This window comes from Argentina silus (assembly GCF_951799395.1).
Source record: "Argentina silus genome assembly, chromosome: 3".
Taxonomy (NCBI): Eukaryota; Metazoa; Chordata; class Actinopteri; order Argentiniformes; family Argentinidae; genus Argentina; species Argentina silus.
In genome coordinates, this window is record NC_139657.1 from 14,405,003 (window position 1) to 14,424,359 (window position 19,357).

The 19,357-nt window shown below is 41.5% G+C and overlaps 1 protein-coding gene across 2 annotated transcripts; it reads left to right on the forward strand.

Annotated features, from left to right (window-relative positions):
• Positions 1-1,397: 1,397 nt before the first annotated feature.
• On the forward strand, positions 1,398-10,995 carry kras (v-Ki-ras2 Kirsten rat sarcoma viral oncogene homolog). 2 transcript variants are annotated; one of them, XM_083667115.1, is made up of 6 exons: positions 1,398-1,627; positions 3,651-3,767; positions 4,481-4,659; positions 4,994-5,153; positions 6,591-6,715; positions 7,705-10,995. In XM_083667115.1, the coding sequence occupies exons 2-5, from the start codon at positions 3,657-3,659 to the stop codon at positions 6,708-6,710; spliced, it is 570 nt and encodes a 189-aa protein (XP_083523241.1). In that variant the 5' UTR covers positions 1,398-1,627; positions 3,651-3,656; the 3' UTR covers positions 6,711-6,715; positions 7,705-10,995. The 2 variants fall into 2 exon arrangements, with proteins under 2 accessions (XP_083523241.1, XP_083523242.1); XM_083667116.1 differs by lacking the exon at positions 6,591-6,715.
• Positions 10,996-19,357: the final 8,362 nt, after the last annotated feature.

Below are 19,357 nucleotides of genomic sequence, written 5' to 3' on the forward strand. Positions count from 1 at the left end.
GTACACTTGGCATTTTAAATCATGTTTACCCTCGCCCTGTATACATTAATTAATTAATGAAATAATGTTAGGGTTAGGGCTAGAGCTAGGTTTAGGGATAGGGTTAGGGCTAGTTAGGGTTAGGGAGTTAGGGTTATGACTAGAGCTATAGTTAGGGGACGTAGGGGACATAACCCGCCCTAAATATTACAAGAACTACGGCAAAAATGTTGCCTTACTGTGATATTAACAAGGCCATAAAGGTTTCTAAACTGAAGAAAATAGCTGACATTATGTTAGAGCTCATAGATGGATACCTACTGACCCCTTGTGGCTCTAAATGGACATAATCTGAACACTATGAGAGAATAAGGTGAATTATCTTTATAATTATCCAGATGGTAGCCTAGAGGATAAACGTATTGCCTTCAAAGTTGGATATCAATTTGGACTATTATTCATGTTCATCTTTCTATATTGTTTGTGAGCAGGATGGAGAGGAATCTCCGTCTCCAGAATGTTGTAACTCGTTGATATCATCAATGACATCAGTCGTGTCGAGTTTAAAGCGATGTTTGTAATATGTTGGTTCTTCTATTACAACAAAGCACTGATACATTTTACAGTTCTCACACACAGGGAGGGGATATGTCTGTGTCCAGAGTCGCTCGAGTTGCGCAACGCTGCGCAATTACGCACACATCAATGTTGTTTCTGGCTCCCTAGCTTACATTAACACTACCGAAATAAATATTTTGGTATGTGTAATTTCAGCTATACAATTCGATCGGCTGGCATCTCTCATTTTGACATCTGAGCTGTGTGCATCTGTTTTCATAGCGATCTCTCTTTGTGCACTATTCTGCGCAGTCGGTACACTAGTGAAAGCAAAGGAAAACTGACAAGGGATTGCCAAATCATTTCCTTGCTTTGGAATGACGTCCCCCGAGCACATTCCAGTTATATTTAGAGCCTATATATAGTAGAGTCGCCCCCTATGCGTTGTTGATCCAGCTTCACTCGGAAGCCTTTCCTGAACTTCGAGGGAGACATGTCCTGAAATATTGATGTCACATAGAATCACAGAAGTCAAACTGTCATGATGATTGATTTGTATTAGTATAAGCTATATATCAGCACTACTTTATTTCATTAGAGACATTGTTTTAGCGCTGGCATTACGCCCTGTGTCACCGTCTGAGTGAAAACACATCGATCCATGAGGTTTCATAAAATAGCTGTCGACATAAGCACCTATAGCTATTGGGGGTGGCAGAGGAAACAGAGTTTTATTGTACATATTGCGACACTCGTAAGGGATATCGCCGAAACCGGTTGAAATCCTCTGCTATGCTTTCTGGGTAGTGAGCTGTACTACGCTGCACCCGGTATCCGCCCATATTCGCGTTTAGGCCAACCTCAGCTGAATCGAGAACAGCAGGCCGAATGCTGGATCAAATGGAAAGTTCAATCGATTAATTTCCTCTCTTTCATTTGTTCTCTTTTGCATTTCAAATAAATTAAAGCAACACAAATGCGGCCGTTTCAGTGTGAGGTAGGAAATGCAGAGATCGTGTGAAAAAGGAGGACTAACTGCTTGACTTGTTATTTGGTCGCTACTTCGGACGCGGAACTCCACACGCAAAAGGTAAAACAATTGTACAAGATCGTTTCATTAGTATCCATTTAGACAATGACTGTCTAAATGTTGCGACATTGTATCTCCTTGCCGGTAATTTAATTCTAGGTTTGGGACTCTAATGGTTTCATAATTTGCTGGACATTTTCAGCTAAAAGTGTCGATGTTTATGCAAACTACGCCCAATTGTTAACCTAATGTCTGGCCCTGCAATGCAGACCTATGCGGTATTTATGGCGGCTTAAAACTCATCGGCTGACCTGAATGATGCAGACTACCGGGTTTACGCATATCATTCAATCAATTGTGCCTACATACTATAGAAATGGGGTGCAGGACAGGTTCATCCCAGTTTATTAGGCCTACTGTGAATAGCCTACTATAGTCTACCCATGTGTACTCGCTCTATTTAATTTTTGCCTGACCGACTTCCAAATGTAATAAAGCTTCAGTTTTATCAGCTGATGCTCCTATCAGATTCCATACAGTCGTCTTGGAAATAGGTAGGCCTAGTGGTATACTTTATAGGTAGGCTACAGTAGGCTAATCTACATGCTGTCATACGGCCTCGGGTGCCAATGGAAATGTTTGAAAGCCTCAATATATTACCATTGTGAATAAGCAATATGTTTCAAATGGACACTTGTTCCTTTTGTGGCTAACAATTTTGTTGTATAATGTTTCATACTTAGGCCGACAATTCTTACTCTTCTAAGGCAACTTCTGATTGATAATCGAGAAACAAACTCGGGGAGAGTGCTTGATTGGACGTAACAACCTTGTTGATGATTGGAAATGACAGCTGACTGTACAGGTGTCAGATCGAGCCAATCATGTGCAAGCTTTCGATTTCCAATGTGACAATATGAAATGGGTGGCACTTGAGTCAACTTTGCAAGCATTGTAGTTTAGTAATTAGGCTACAACAATATTAGGCTACTTAGTGGAATAGGAAAGTCACGTTTCACTTGCTCCACATCTTACCCACTGGAGGATAGGTAGGATACAGGTATTTTTTTGGGGATTACCGGTATACTCCTTTGTGGTGGCACTTGCAGGCCTATTTATGATTTAATGCCATCTACCCACTGCTCTCTGCCATTCCTTTGTTAATGGTGTTGGTGGTGGGGGCAGTGGAGCAGGTGTGGAATGTTACCTACTTGAGGCTGATCATTTCAAGAAGAGTTAGAAAAGTGTACTGCAACACTAACTTGGTTAGTAAATGTATACCATAGTTTGCGTTATGCCTCTTTATGCTTGGGGCTTCTTTTTGTTTGTCTAGACGTGCCAAACACCTTAGAACATCTCCATGACCGTAGTGCTTTACTTAGAAGTGTTTTGAAAAGGGAAAATCTGTGGTCAACACTATTGATAGTTGTTGTTCATATTAGTCTGAGTAGAGGAGTGTGCCTCCCAGTTGCTTGTCAATTTTGGAACCTTAATGTAAGGTCATAGATTTATGCCTGGGGTTAGTTCCCATTGTGTAGCCGTTACTCAGAACTGACTATTGAATTTGTGTCACTAGATTTAAAGAGATATTTCAGTTTGTGAAGGGTTTAGGTCTAATGTATTTTATCTGTTTACACATGTCTCTCTTATCTGTCCCCATTTTGACGTTATATAGCCTAGTTTATATTTGTTTGTTTGGTCCTTATTGTGTTTATATAACAGTCAGAATAGAATGGAACATTATTCATGGCAAACATTCAATATATCTGCAGAGGTTGTGATTTTTGTATTCCTTCTTGTCTTGAAGAACAAAAAATGGCCATTGTGCAAATGAAAGGCAATGTGGAGATGATCGGGACCAAAATCTAATTTTGCATTTGGCGGGCTATGTGCACATGAGAAGCTTAACAGATAGGGAATGATCACAACTAGACCAGATGGTTGTGTGGATGTTTTTTGTTTTTTTTCTCAGCTGAGTCTTGTGTGAGAAGAGTTTGTTTAGTGTTGATGGCCTAGCTTAATAAGTGTAGCTACTAAAATGTTTATTTTTTTTACTGACCGTCTGTGCTTTTCTCTCTCACAGGTGAACATGACAGAATATAAGCTGGTAGTGGTGGGAGCAGGAGGCGTGGGCAAGAGTGCCCTCACCATCCAGCTCATCCAGAACCACTTTGTGGACGAATATGACCCCACCATAGAGGTAAAACTGAATTTTGTGTGTGTGTTTAACACCAAGGTATGCCTGTTGGGCTCACTCCTTTGAAAAGGTCTTTTTTTGTAGGTCTTTTAAAAAACGCCTTTATAGCAGGTTTTTCTGGTTGAAGATGAGAATGACACCAAACAGGTTTTTGATCATTTTAGTGCGTCTGCCTACTCGAGGGACGGTGCTGAGCCATATGAAACATAACGGCAATCAGAATATGATAGTTTTATTTTAATAAATTATCCATGTGAAAATGCAAGTTAAAAACTTCAACTTGAGATTGTGTTATTGAATGCATGAATATTGTAATATCAGAAACAGTGTTTTAAGTCAGTCCATCAGTCGGTGTAATTATGTGGGTTCGGTGAAGTAAGTTGATGATGGATATCTGCTGTATGTGATTAAATGCTTGAGTGCTTTGATGTGGGAAATTAAGACCTCATTATATTCTCTGAAAGCCATACATTTAGAAGACTCCTGTAAAATTGAGTATATCACTCTACAGGAACCCTCTATTGTCTCTTATCCAATCTTACACAATCCCATCCACTCTGTCTCTCTCAGATTGTAACTATGATTTCTCCTCTAAGAAGTGATCCAACAGTAGTAAGATCATACTCTAATGTATGGCTCATTACCGCCACTTTATCAGATGTCATATGGAAGTATCCTGATCCGGCTTTCTCTCTCCCTCTTGTTCCCTCCTTCAGGACTCGTACAGGAAGCAGGTGGTGATTGACGGGGAGACGTGTCTGCTGGACATCCTGGACACTGCAGGTCAGGAGGAGTACAGCGCTATGAGGGACCAGTACATGAGGACAGGGGAGGGCTTCCTCTGTGTCTTCGCCATCAACAACACCAAGTCCTTTGAGGACATTCACCACTATAGGTGAGCTGAGACCTAAAGTCTGAAGGGCCTTTTGATGGCAAGTTGATGGTCCTCACTGGTTACAGGTGACGCAGTGTTTCAGGTGTCTAAATCTGGCAACTAGGAGCCAACATTGTGCTCCACATTAATGCATTTGTCTATTTTTCTAACCCTTTCAGATGTTTGAGTGTTTCTGTTTAACACAGAGAAAAAGGAATATTATGTTAATTGAATCTGAACGTGATATGTGTGTATTACTGTACTGCTATTCAAATAACCACTTACTTGGGATGACCAACACATTGCACAGTGTTTGATTGTTGTTGTCCCTGTCCCTGTCCCTGTCCTTGTCCAGAGAGCAGATCAAGCGAGTGAAGGACTCTGAGGACGTCCCTATGGTGCTGGTGGGGAACAAATGTGACCTCCCGTCTCGGACGGTGGACACCAAGCAGGCTCAGGATTTAGCACGAAGCTACGGCATCCCCTTCATTGAGACCTCAGCCAAAACCAGACAGGTGAGGGACAGAGACGACACACCCTAACTAGCATCCTCTCACATGGGTTAAATGAAATACATGTATTTTATATTGTGTTCTATCTCTATGGGTTAAACAGCAACTGGGCTTGGGTGAGTTTTCCTGAAAGCTTCGTAGCACTATGATCGTCTTGCAGTCAATGCAGTCCATTGTAGTCTATGGGCATCCAGGTGCTATGAAACTTTTAAGGAAATTCCGTCCTGTCTGATTGACAGGCATAAGTCCCATTCCCAAGGTAAGATTTCGAATAGTGAGGGGGGTTGCCTGTGGTGACAAGGGTATTGGCAGGCTGGAGAGGGGGCCGCAGCCATTTAAACGACTTTCTCCACAGATCAATTTTCATTATTACAGAGAGATTAGTTCATACCAGCTGTGTCAGGCGTCATTGCAATGGCTTTTTTTAATCACAGCGCTTCAATCTCATGAAATGCCATGGTCTCTTGACTCTTGAGGGGCTTTTGATTTGTGGTGGCATCAGTGGCTATATTCTGTCTCTAAATGGTGTTTTGAAACATATTGGGTAATGTACTGTATGTCGTTAAACCCTCTTTGGTTAATTGATTTTTTTTATTTATGGGTTCATAATTGAATCAGTTGCATGCCCCTCTGTCATGGAAATGTGGAATTCTTTCACCATTAGGGACATCCATAATAGATCTTGCATCGTAATTCATCAACAGATCAGTAAATACTTGTCATAAAGTCGCCATGGCACGGAAAATTGTGGGTAATCATTTTGTGGGGTCATAATCATGCTTGACGGACAGTGGGAGTGATCTAATATGTGGTGTGTGTTGTGATGCTTGCGTGGCTGGTTGGCTGCTGCTGCTGCTGTGATCTGTGGGGCAGACAGACCCTCTCCTGCTCTCTCTGCATTGGTCAAATCACAACTCCTTCTGGTGCTGGGGACACATCTCGGACAGTGATTCATCTCCTTAAGCTCTCCCCTCCAATCCCTCATCATGGGTGCTCGCGCAATTCGGTGGCTACTTGGTGTTGCTCTTCTGCTGCAATCGCGAGTAATACACACCACTTCCTCTGTCCACAGCTACTCGCAAAAATCTTAAAGGAGTTCTTCTGAGTATGATGTTTGTATTAGACATCTCCCAGTGAACAGGTAGCTTAATGACTCATGATGACAGTACTCAAACTGCATGCAGGCCTACTCTCAACACATACATGTAGCTCTACATTTAGATATCTGTCCAAACACAGCTATATGTAGTCTTGTCAGTCATATGCAGCCTATATGCTTATTATGGCACTGCACCACACCATAACACCTTGAGAGTGCATAGTTGCCCTGCCAACACTGGGCTGCTTCTTCCATATGACTGCCTCTCCCTGGCCCTACTGGTCCAGCTAGCCCTCCCCTGTATTCCCTAACACTGAGGGGAGTTGTGTTTCGCACTGCAGAGAGTGGAGGATGCCTTTTACAATCTGGTACGGGAGATCAGGCTGTACCGGCTGAAAAAGCTCACTAAGGAAGAAAAGACTCCGCGCTGCATCAAGCTTAAAAAGTGTGTTGTGATGTGAAAGGGGTAAGTGTGTGAAGCCGCGCTCCCGCCAGATGTGTGTGTGTATGTGTGTGTGTGTGTGTGTTGGGGTAAGGGGGTGTGAGTGAGGGGATGCCCTCTGCTAGGCATGGTTGACGGAGGGATGACGGTGCTTTGTGGGGTCCATCCCTTTCCAAGCTAACCTACTGGGATCTGCTGGGGATTCTGTGGGATTCTATTAGAAGTGGTTGGTCGTGATTTCTCCTCCTGTGGTGTTTGTGTGTATCCCTATTGGTGATCATTCTGTAATCTGCTGAGATCAAAATGGAGAGAGGAGTGAACTGGTGATTAGCTGAGACTGCAATCATGTGGGTTGAAATTAAGTGTTAAAATGTTCTCAATGACGTGTGATACCAAGAGGGTGGCAGAGAGAGAGAGAGAGAGAGAGAGAGATATGTTGCTGTGCACCAAATGCAAGTCCAGTCCTGTGTGTGTGTAATATATATTCCTGCACACACACACCCTTTGTCTCTATCTATCTCTCTTCCTCTCACACTCTAAGGTGACTTGGAGCACTCTGCTCTGCAATTTCCTCCTCCCTGATGCAATGGCTAGCAATGTCATGCTTAGTGAATGGCAATGTCCTGGTTATTCTGGTCCCAACCTGTTTCTTTGTGCCATCCCAGATGTAAGCTAAGCATTGTGTCTGTTGTTGTCTGCTGGGCCCACTCCCACCAAACATCCACAGTGAAAAATCAATAGGTGATGAACATGTTGACATAAGCTAATCTAACTAGCCCGCACACTCCATGGTATTTGTATCTGGGTTATGTTTGCTGACAACTGAGTTGACGTTCAAAAGCTTTATTGTGCGTTTTCAGGATAAAAATTAAAATGAGTATTCAGCTTCCATGGCAAACTTCCATTTTTATCCTGAAAGTTGACAATATAGCTTTGGAATTTGAATTCAGTTGTTATGTACGTTTTTGAGAGGATTTTAAACTAAAAATGTGTATTCTTGATTTATTTTACAGGGCGTTGATGATGCCTTTTACACATTAGTGCGAGAAATCCGGAAACACAAGGAGAAGATGAGCAAGGAGGGAAAGAAGAAGAAAAAGAAGTCCAAGACAAAGTGTATACTTATGTGAATAACCATCCCCCTTTTCATGATAGACTAAAAAAGAAAATGTGTTAAACCGTTCAAGTAATACATTTTGTACATTACACTAAATTATTAGCCTCTTTGTCATAGTACCCACAATACTGAAATGAACCCTATTTTTCTGCCTTTTCTGTTATTTGCTATTGGGAAACAAATAAGCTTTATTTTCTGTTTAGTGCCAGTTGCCCACAAGTGTTGGTCCAATAGCTCGATTGATTCTGTAAGAGGGTACACAGTCAAATTTGAGGAGGATTTTATGTAACTGAATTTTTAGTTATTAATTGGTTTTTATACACACATTTTGGACAACATATTTAATAAGATTATGAAAATGCATTTAATTTGTTCCTCTGCTGGGAGGGGCTGACCTATAAAGGTGGTATGCTCCTTCCAGCATGGGATGCCAAAGAGTTTTTAATTCCATCCCATTCAATTGGACAAGGAGTAAGAACTGGAGGCAGGACCAACACTTTAAATGGGAAAAATCCAAGTGTCCCAGCCACTGTGTAATGCCCATCCTCTTATTTAGACTCCTAGATAGGAATTAATAATGTCATGCATTTAATGAAAGCATGCATGTGAACTTCTACTGTACCTAGTTTAACATGTCCTGGTTACCGATTAATTCACCTGTAATCTGTTAATGCTTTTGTAATTTCTGGGTAGTGATTTTTCTTGCCTACAGGAGAGATTTTCCTTTTTGCATGCAATGTGTTCTTACTAGTTAACTGGGAATGGCAAACTGTTGCTAATACTGTATATGACACAGCCACTAAAGCCAGGAATGGGGAACTGGGGTCCAGGTGGGCCCCATAGGGTTTTGTAGTGTTTCAGGGTTTGAGTTTATTGATATTCATCATACCTGATTATTTTGGTAGAAAAATCAGTTTCTGTATGGTCAGCAACTGAATGCCCCCTAGTGAAGCAGGCCAGCTGTGAAGCAGAGAGTGCTGAATTGAATCTTTTGGGCATAAAGGAAACCAGCAGACCACCAAGACCTTGCTCTGTTAGTGATGTTGAAGAGGATATGCAGCTGGTATTGTGGTGCTCAGTGGCACTGCATGTTTCTTAAACCCATGCATTGTCACAAGCCAGTGTGTTCTGTAGTTTGGTTGATTCTGTTGGTCAGTTTATCCTGCTTATTCTGATCATTTTAAAGATGGGTCAATGCCTTTGTTCCTGAAGAGACTTCGTTTGACCTTTGGATTTCCCCCCTTATCCTCAGGATTGTTGTATTTAGCTTAAGATGTTGTGTTTTTGAAGGACAAACCTCTCCCATTAAAGGGATAGTTCAACCAAATTACAGATTTACTTCATTTTACTGTACCTCATCAAGTGGTTTATTTATAGCAACAGCCATTTTTTTTTATTTTTTTTTTGCATTTCCAGGTGCGACCCATGTTGGCATGCTCCAAATTGCCTAATTCAAATTAAATAGTATTTGTCATCTAATTATGTAAATTTGGTATTTGGATGAACTTTCTCCTTAGAAATATTTGATTCTCTGTCTTAAAATGCAAGACAGGATCTTAAAGCCCAGAGAACAGAGTATGCCTTGCACATTTCCCCAGGCCTTTTTTTTCTTTTCTTTTTTTAAATATATATACTTGCTGCCATAAACCTACTCTCCTGTTTTGGATAGGCTAGATTAGGCAAAGCAACTCTTCAAAGAAGGCCTTTTTTGTCGAACCACAAATCTTTTCTTCTGCTCTTTTCCTCATGTTTTACTACTACAAAAAATGCATCCCATAGTATGTTGTCATGAAAAGGGTGTTTAATATGTATTGTTCATATGAATTTTCTAATTCCAACATTTACATTTGTATCGTAGGAGTTTGGGGTTTGTTTGTGCTTGGCCAGGCAATGGTTTGCTGGGCTGCCTTTCAAGTGAGAATTACTGTCTGGTAATATTTTTGTCATTTTGTCTCTCACAAAGGTTGTGTCTGAGTGATGTAACTGGAACTGATGTCTGTAAATGAGGCAATAATTGCCATTAAATTAGTTTTTAGAGAAAATAAAAGTCTGAATTTATAGATAATGGAATAGTTACTTTTCAGGGTCATCACATATTTCACCAACCTATTTCCAGGCTGTTCCTAGGGGCTCTTACATATTGCCTTTTATGTTTTCATTGGGTGCTTCAACCTCCAAGCAAGGCGAGCTGAGACAACATTAACTCTTTCAAGTCTCAGCTTAAAAGATCAACAAAACAAAAAAAATGCTGTTTAAAGGGGCAATCTGGGATTGGTACATACATTTTTGGACTTTTATATTAATAAAATATAGCTATTGATTCTTGAATATAACTTAAATGCGTCATGAGCATAGTTCAACTGTCTTACCCCATCAGAACCAAAAATATAAACTGGTTTTACTTCATTGTTTGTAAACAATGTAATCGTAAACAAACACTGTATTGCTTCAAAACATGGTTAAAACTGTCATTTTGATCTCATGGATGGTCAGTCCTCACATCCATAGCTCTGTCTAGGAAATTGAGTGGTTACATTTCCCCATCTCCATCCCTCAGCTGTTTACCAAATAAGTGGCGGGGAGACCGCTTTTTTGTTGTTTCAATCCCAGATTGCCCCTTTTTAAGGCAAACACAATTACAAGTGAAATGAAAAACACAGAATACAATAAACTTAGTTTTTAGGATTGATGCTTTTTGACCCAATTGTATTACCTCTTTTTGTTTGTTAAGTAGATATTAACAGTTAATGCATTGATTATGGAACCCATTTGTTAACAATACTGTTTCAAAAGTGATTCTACCGAAATGTTTGAAATGCCCCCCCCTTTTTTGCGTGCCAACGGCTGATTTCTGAAATGTATCATTTATACCTGGATCGTATTTTAACAACCTTTGTATAGTTGTGATACTGAAAGGTGCATATTTTGTAAATTGTGCTTCATTTCGTTGGTGTGTCTAAATGAATGTTGCTTTAATGGAGTGTCACTCCTGTTTGTGTATGTGACTTGGGAGTGTGACTGGGTCCAGGGCTTGGGGAGTGAATGAATGACCACTGTTCAACACATCCATTGAGAGCTCTCTGTGGGCAGTGTGTAGAGTGGTGATCTGATGTCAAATCAGTCTATTTTTTGCCATGAAACTCACCACTCCTATTTAATGTGTAATAAAGAAAACAAATAAAAAGGAATTCACTCTTTTCTTTTGTGTTCTTGTCTTTTCTAATATTTGTGCCATACTAATTGTAATTTTGGTTTGTCTATCAATACACAATAGCACACCCAGAATATTTACACTAACACACTACTTAGTCATATTCTTCCTGGTATGCTGTTTGGTCTTTATTTATGAGCCAGAGCAAGTTGTAGGTGGTGGTGATGTGTCATAGTGTTGGCTAGAAATAAGCCTACTACTGTATGTAGGCTTCATCAGGCAAATGGCTTCATCATCAACAAAATAGATTGCCAGATAACTGACTGTAGATCATATGCTAGAGAAACAAAAGCCTAAAAGTTCAGGTTGAAAGAGATAATTGTTTTGTAGATTCTTATGTGCTATCAGATCATGAATTTGGCCACCAGGGGACACTGTTTTCTTATTCTCTGCTGTCTGACCAAGGCTCACATACTGGGATTCATGTCACCGCTGAAATGAGTTCCCAGACATCCTTCTGCAAATTGCATATGATACCACAAACACTCCAATTATATTGGGCCGAGAGCATTTTAGCTCCATTTGAAAAAATATTTGATCAAAGTAATTTACGTCACATTTCTACATTTCTCTTGTTCGTACCACTTCAGCAATCAACAAAGCATGCACAAAAACATTTTTGCAGTTTTGATGTATCAAAGGGTGAAAATATCATACCGGGTAACCGTCTGAGGTTGAATTTGAACAACAAAAGTGCTTTGAAATTGGTTTAATTCACATCACAACTGTAAATGATTCATGCCGGCATAAATGTACATGGGTATGCTACCATATAAAAAGATATTCGGCAAATATTAAATTATGAAGATATCATTTCATTCGAAATACTTGTGCGCAAATCTGAAAAAACAAACAAACACTCATATCATATGGGGTAACCAACTTTCTTGACTGCATAACATGAATTTTCTCCATGTGTCATGATATCAAAGCCTACACTGTGATGGATCCTCTGTGCTCCAAAATTTCAAATTATGTTACAATGCACTTTATGTTGCTTCTTTCAATCAATCGCCTATCTCCACTGATGATGTCATCATGTCTTTGCACACCCAGGTAAACAGAAATGGTGACAGCAAGCTAATTTTCAGTAACAGGCATACTTTATTTTAAACTTGAGGCAGTTTAAAATCACTTAGAGTAAGTGTAATGCACACACACTAATTCTAAGTTATCAATTTCAATAGATGGGCTACTTACACCTCTATAGAGGCTATTGTGGATGCATTACTTATATGTCTCATTAGCTAGCTAGCCAATTACCAATTAGCACTAACATTAGCCAGCATATGACTTGGTAAATACTCTGCAGTCTTTAATTAACGTGAGATGTTGGGTCACACTTTACAGTGTTCATATTAGTGTAATTGTTATTGTAGTACACTATTGTGACTAGTCATTGTTACATTGTAGGCTACTACTAACATGTTAGGCTATATTCATCTGCACTAAAATGAAGACTAAAATAAAAACTATACCGCAGTCTAAATTATTTCAAAATTGTAATTATTTGATGAAATCCAAGACACTGCCTGAGTCCCATTTGTCCACCCTTCTCCTGAATACGATTGGTCTAAACATGGGCTTTTCTACCAATCTATTCCCATCTAAATAATGCTATTAATCAAATAGGATGCATATGCAATGTCAAATCTGTATGGTAAGGCTAGACGTAATTCTTAAAAAAAAACAAAAAAACATAACAATATAATAATGTTAAAAATAAAAATGTACCTTCTAAACTCATCGTTAACATAGGGGTATACATGTGTTGAGAATTGCCTCATGAATTCACTAGACATCATAGCCAGCCCTCTGGAATTAACCTGACATACGAGTTATACAATCTTGGATCATACAGGGTAACATCTATTTTGCATTCCCAAAGGCTTCCAATTACTGCAATATTTTTTCTCTCACATTGAAACAGTCCTATTTCTATGGGAATAGATGATTTTAGAATGCTTTATTTGAATTTTTATCTTTTTACAGGAATTTCCTCATGGACAGTTCTTATAACTTTGAGTTATAGTAAGTAAAGAACACAACATTGCTCCTTACATTATGTCATTAATTTAGATTTATTAATGCATATGCATCTGAAATAGTCTAAGAATGACCAAATACAAATATTTTGTGAGACTTTTACTGAAAATGATTAATTGCAAAATAGAGTGGTTACCCAGTATGATCATTTTCATGGCAATCCTGTTTAACTTTTTTTTTTCTTTTTTTTAAAATTAAAAACTGAATTTCAATAACCCTAACCCAAACCCATCATTAGTTTATAGACAACACTTTAACATACCCCCCAGAACAAGTGCCATCGGCAGGCACAGTGCTACACTTTTTTTTAATAACGGCAATGTAGGGTGTTAGGGGGAAGAGAGGTCTCAGGAGGAAGAGCCCAGGTGTACCCTAAAGAAATGGGTCTTTTGTCTACGTTGGAAGATTGGTAGTGACTCCGCCGTCCTGACAGTGGTGAGAAGCTCATTCCACCACTGTGGTGCCAAGACAGAGAAGAACCGTGACTGAGCAGAGCGACCACTACTGTATGTCCTCGTAGAGATGGCGGTGCCAAGCGGCCAGCAGAGGTGGAAGAAAGGAGTGATCGGGCCGTGGTTTGGGGACTGACCATCGATTGCAGATAGGGAGGGGCTGTTCCCTTTACCGTGTCAAACATGGCAGACAAGTCCGGAAGAATGAGAACAGAGGACGCTCTGGCAGTGTGGAGGGCCTCTGACAGCAAGGAGAGCAGTCTCAGTAGAGTGAGCAGCCTTGAAGCCGGATTGAAATGGGTCAAAGAGATTGTTCTAAAAGAGATAATGCGAAAGTTGGTTACAAACAGTACGTTCAAGAGTTTTAGATAAGAATGAAAGAAGGGATACCAGTCTGTAGTTTTAGCAGATTTTTTTAGCAGAGACAAGTTTTAGGACGTCGAGAGAGGGGAAGTGATGATAAACCACAGCCAAATCTACTAGTGGTAGTAGTGATAGCATGATATGTGAAAGAGCTGCTAATGTCATCAGCCTTCTTTACAAAGTAGGTGGCAAAGTCATCTGCAGAGAGGGAGGAGTGAGGGGGAGGGGAAGGGGGAGGGGGAGGGGGAGGGGGAGGGGGAGGGGAAGGTGGGTTGAGGAGTGAAGAAAATGTGGCAAGCAGTTTCCTTGGGTCAGAGGCAGACGATTGAATTTTAGAATGGTAGAATGAAGCTTTGGCATAGAGAACTTCAGGAGGAGAGAGTGATAAGATGCTAGGTCGTCAGGGTGGTCAGTTTTCCTGCTCAAAGGCCTGTTATACTAGTTCAGAGGGATTCAGACAGCCATGGTGCGGAAGGAGAGGAGAGTGGACACAGAATCAAAAGATGAGGAGAGAGTGGATATGAGGTTGGAGGAGGCAGCATCAGTAGATAAAAGGGAGAAGGATTCAGCCGAGGGTAGGGACAATAGAACAGAGGAAGAGAGAGGTGGGAGAGAGGGTCCACAGGTTGCAGCGGGTAATAACAGAACAGTGGGTTTGAATGGGAGGGGATGGATTTGAGGGGAAGGGAGAAGGATACAAAGTAATGGTCAAAAACCGGAAGAGGGGTAACAATAAGGTTGGAGGTGGAGCAGGATCTGGTGAAGACAAGGTCAAACTGATTGCCTGCCTTATGAGTCGGGGGAGAGTGAGACAGGGTAAGGTCAAATGAGGAGATAAGGTTAAGAAATCCAGAAGAGTAACATTTCTCTGATTTGATGTTGAAGTCACCCAGGAGCATGAACGGTGTGCCATCCTCAGGGAAGAAGCTGAGAAGGACATCCATCTCATCTCGGAAGCCGCCAAGCTGTGCTGGAGGGTGATAGATAACAAAAATGTGAAGTTTGACAGGGAAAGTAACAGAAACAGCATGGAATTCAAATGAGGATATGGACAGATGTGATAGAGAAAGAACATTAAATGTCCACTTAGGAGAGATGAGGAGCCCTATGCCACCCCCTCGACCAGAGGCTCTAGAGGTGTAAGAAAATGAGTAGGCAGTGGAGAGTGCTGCTGGAGTAGCTGTGTTCGCCAATGTGATCCATGTCTCAGTGAGAGCCAGGAAGTGGAGAGATTGAAAGTAGGCAAAGGATGCCTCTGCTTTCCTGACTGCTGACTGGCAGTTCCAGAGTCCTCCGGCAACTGCAAGATCAAGACATCTTGAGTGTGTGGGGTACACCAGATTGGATTGGTTGCTGCAGTGAGGTGGAGTACCTCATCTAAGTACCCTATGGAAGGTTGAAATAGCAGGGATGGGGAGAAAACACATGATAGCAGGTGAGATTCGATTGAGGGATTCTAAAGCAAAAAGGAATATAGCGCTGACGGCAACAATACCGAAAGCAAATACTCAGCTGTCTGTCCTTCCTCGATTGGACTCCCACAGATAGACTCCCTTGTCTTTGTGCGCCCAAGTCTTTGTGCTCAGAAGCTGAGAAGAAGTGGCTGACACTACAGCTGGCGCTCTCAGATCAGTGACACCTACCTAAGCAATTGAACAGAGCCATAAACAAATATGACCAAGTGATAACTGTAACGATTATTCTCTGGTGAGCTCTCTGGCACAAAATGGCTGCTGTGGCATCAACCAGGTGGGAGCTACACACTAGTAGTGGATAGTAGACGATAGTTCCCCCTCCATACAAAGTAAAGTGCATTGAGCACCTAAAGAAGAACCGTTTAATAAATCCAATCCATGGTTGTCTTTATGTAGAACAAGGAGAGGAAGCCATCAACGTGTATTGCTACTCTGAAACTGAGAGGGGTGTTTTTGGTAACATGTAATGGAATGTAAGTGTGTGACAATGCCCTTTTAAGATGTTTCCAAAGCCAGTATTGTTGTTTAGCTTGTTATGGTTCAGGGTAGTGCTAAGGTAGGAAGGCTGACCCTAGAACAGTGGTGAAATGAATAAATGTTTTTACATGCTAAAGCATAACAACAAATTGGTGCTGTTTTCTGTCTGTTTAGAATTGGTCTTGAACAACTACCTATTGTCTTATATCTATACCTCTCTCCATACGTTCTAGTGCTGCTGTATGTGCTTTTCAGACGACTATTTTTAAGACCTTGGACAGGTCTGACACCCGAGATGTGACTCTGAGCCTTAGATGAACCAGTTGATGGGGATGTTTTGACGTTTTGTTGTCATGCTGGGTGTTTTATACAACAGAGGCTCCTCATGGCATGATTCCAGCTGCAGCCTATACTAACTAGCTCGATTTACAGCCATATCACTTCTGCTGCAGTGTGTCAGAAATATTCCTCTGGCTTGTGCACGAAAAAAGCATGCTTGTTTTGTCATATTCTGGGAAAGGGGCTGTCATGTAACATCACGGATTTGATATTTTCACAGGCAGTTTGTCGTGAAATAAATGCCAGAGAGATCAAGTCCGGAAACAAAAAACAAGCCCACAAGGACGTGGCTGTGTATTTGCTGTGTCTGAGAAATAATAAAACAATGCCTGGTTAAGTGGTTGAAAAGTAGAGCTTGGTGGAGTCCAAAACCTCTTAGTTATGTAAGTTACTTCCTAAATTACTGATCATAAGGAAACCACTGTTAAATAATTATTGTATTTAGAATGCTCAGCCATGATCATCTTGCTTACGTGGTCTTATTAATATTTATATGCTCCTGTAATTGCCTCTGGATAAAGGTGTGTTATGCCAGGGCTATATATTAGAATAGCACACTCAAAAGGGAGCCTTGCGGTTTTTGTTTTGTTACAATTAAATATACACAATGTTAACACCTTGTGACACACACCATTAGTCTTCACTCTAAACAATAGTGTGGTACCTACTGCAAAGCAGCTGAAGAGTGAAAGAGAAGGGAGATCCGTTAAATTATGCAGAGAGGGCTTTCTCTCAGCCTGACAGTCTGAAACCAGCCTGGAGAAAATTGTAAGAGAAGTACGGAGTCGGAGCAGCCTTCACAAATCCCCCCACCCCCCAGGGACAGCTTAGGCCAAGGCCTGTCAGTCACGGCCCCCTCCCTCTGCTGTAATCTGGGGACGGCACTGAGAAGCCTGCAGGTCTGATAAAGCACTAAAAAGACGGCCAGAAACCAATCCCTGGCACTCTGGGCCCCCGTCTGGGAGACGGGGAGAGAAGAAACGGCAAGTGTTCCCAAATTGATAACAGCAAGGCTTAGTCTGGTTCCACCCAAACCCTCTCAACCCAGACCGACCAGCAAATCCACCCCTCCTCCCCCCTGCCCCTGTGCCCACTATCGAGCACAAGTACAATCACAATCACACGGCCTGCCTGCTACAGAACGCATCGCATGCAGGAGGAATGCACAATGGTATGACTGTCTGTCCCCTGCCTTGTTAGTGCAGAGAAAAGTGAATTTCCTTTTTATTTTAATGAAGCGTGGCTTCTTCCTCCCCGTAAGGCAGCTCAGTGCAGGGCAGCAGAGTGCACAGGCTGGTAATGAGAGGCCAATAGGTTCAGGTGTCTTCAAACAGCTCCATATAGAACAGACTTAACACAGCAGCCGCGTTCCCACAAACCCTGGAGGAAAAAAGAACTCTTGATGAATATTCATGCAACAGTGATAAATTGCGTCGCCTACAGTGCTGTGGCACTTTGAAACCCCCTCGATGCCAGCTCTTTTATCAGAGGGTGGCCTCGCGACTGAACCTCACGGGCCACGACAAGCGTCCTCAACAACCAACTACCAATTATCATCTCAGATCATTAACTGATTATGTTGACACAAACACTGCAATTTCAAATGGCCCTATATTCCAATGACCCTCTCAAAGAAGACTGGGTGATTGAGTTGATTGGATTGTTTTTCCTTGCAAGTTGCAATCACTCAGCTAGTGATGTTTGAACACAAATAAACAGTGTTCAAATTAATAATATACACTGACAACTATAGTATGTGGAAACTATGTTTTAGATGCAGTTAAGCTGGCATTTGAACATCTATTGTAACGTTTGTAGTAAATGTTGTAGACAAACAGTCATCATTAATGCTATCTTGTTGAATGTCTATTCTTTGAGCCATTTCGGCAGGGTTGCCTTCATGCTTATGGGCGGTCACGGCTGGTGTGTGGTGGCGGGATGGTGGGACGGAGGCAATGGAGGGGTGGTGGAGTGGAGAGGCAGAGGATCCTGCCTGGGGATTGAGCAGAGTCATGTTCAGCAGCCCCAGACGGGTGATTCATACCAGCCTCATCACGGGCAACCGACAGGACATCCAGCCCTTTATTACCTCCATCCATCACCATCACTTCATCAATCTGCGCCCCTGTGAGCCAGCTCTCCAGCTCTCCAGCCAGTCCCCAAACAGCCATACCAACACGCTGCTGAGGGGAGATTTACACCCGCTCACTCACACACAAACACCAGAGAGAAGGGCCACTCTGCAGCCACAAAAACAAAGAGAGAGAGAGAGAGAGAGAGAGAGAGAGAGAGAGAAGGGCCACTCTGCAGCCACAAAAACAAAGAGAGAGAGAGAGAGAGAGAGAGAGAGGAGGCCATTCTGCAGCCAGACACAGCTTGACATTGGCCCCCTGAGGGGCTCTCTGTGACAGGCTATCCTGCATTCTGAGAGCCACTTACACATCGGACACATCATACCACCTACTGCTACTGACCAATGTGTCAGGGAGGCCTTCTATGATGAATACACTCTGCTGTGGTAGAGATTATCATGTCCACTGCTCTCCACTTCATTATGTCCACCTAATATTTTCCATAACAAAGCATTATTCAAAGACTCACTGGGAGCATGTTTTGTAAAGGCAAAGCATTAAATATACAATATTTGATTGCAAGATTTTGTTTGGTTATTTATCAAAATATTTTCGGTGCATTGTTTTATACGGTGCATATTATGTGTACGACAGAGAGGTTGAATGCGTCTATTTCTAAATCACTGTCTGACTTATAAGTCTTACTCCCCCTTGGTGGGAAAATACATATTTCAAGAGGCCATTTTCAGATCTATATGTGAAGGGGATTTAGAGGACAAACAGAAAACCAATCACTTTTGGACACTGTGTCAACGTGATCTATGGATGCTATTATATGTCTCCAAGGCTTATTTTATTCATCAATGTAAACCCGCCATTCCGATGTATACACTGAGACACATGGGGTATCATTAGAGAACATAAATGGGGCCAACTGGAGATAGATAAATCAATGTTCTATTTTAGAAATATTGCAGTTTAGAACTAGGAGCAGTATTGAATCATGTACCGTATTGTGTGATATCATTGTGGTTTTAATACGTTTTAATGACTGGAGAATAATATGAGCTCATTTGTTTCTATTTGACTCATTCAAATGTGTATGGGCCTCTCC

Coding starts and splice junctions, on each gene's coding strand:
- kras (XM_083667115.1), top strand. CDS start 3,657: ATGACAGAATATAAGCTGGTAGTGGTGGGAGCAGGAGGCGTGGGCAAG. Junction 3,768..4,480: donor AATATGACCCCACCATAGAG/GTAAAACTGAAT, acceptor TCCCTCCTTCAG/GACTCGTACAGGAAGCAGGT. Junction 5,154..6,590: donor CCTCAGCCAAAACCAGACAG/GTGAGGGACAGA, acceptor TTCGCACTGCAG/AGAGTGGAGGATGCCTTTTA.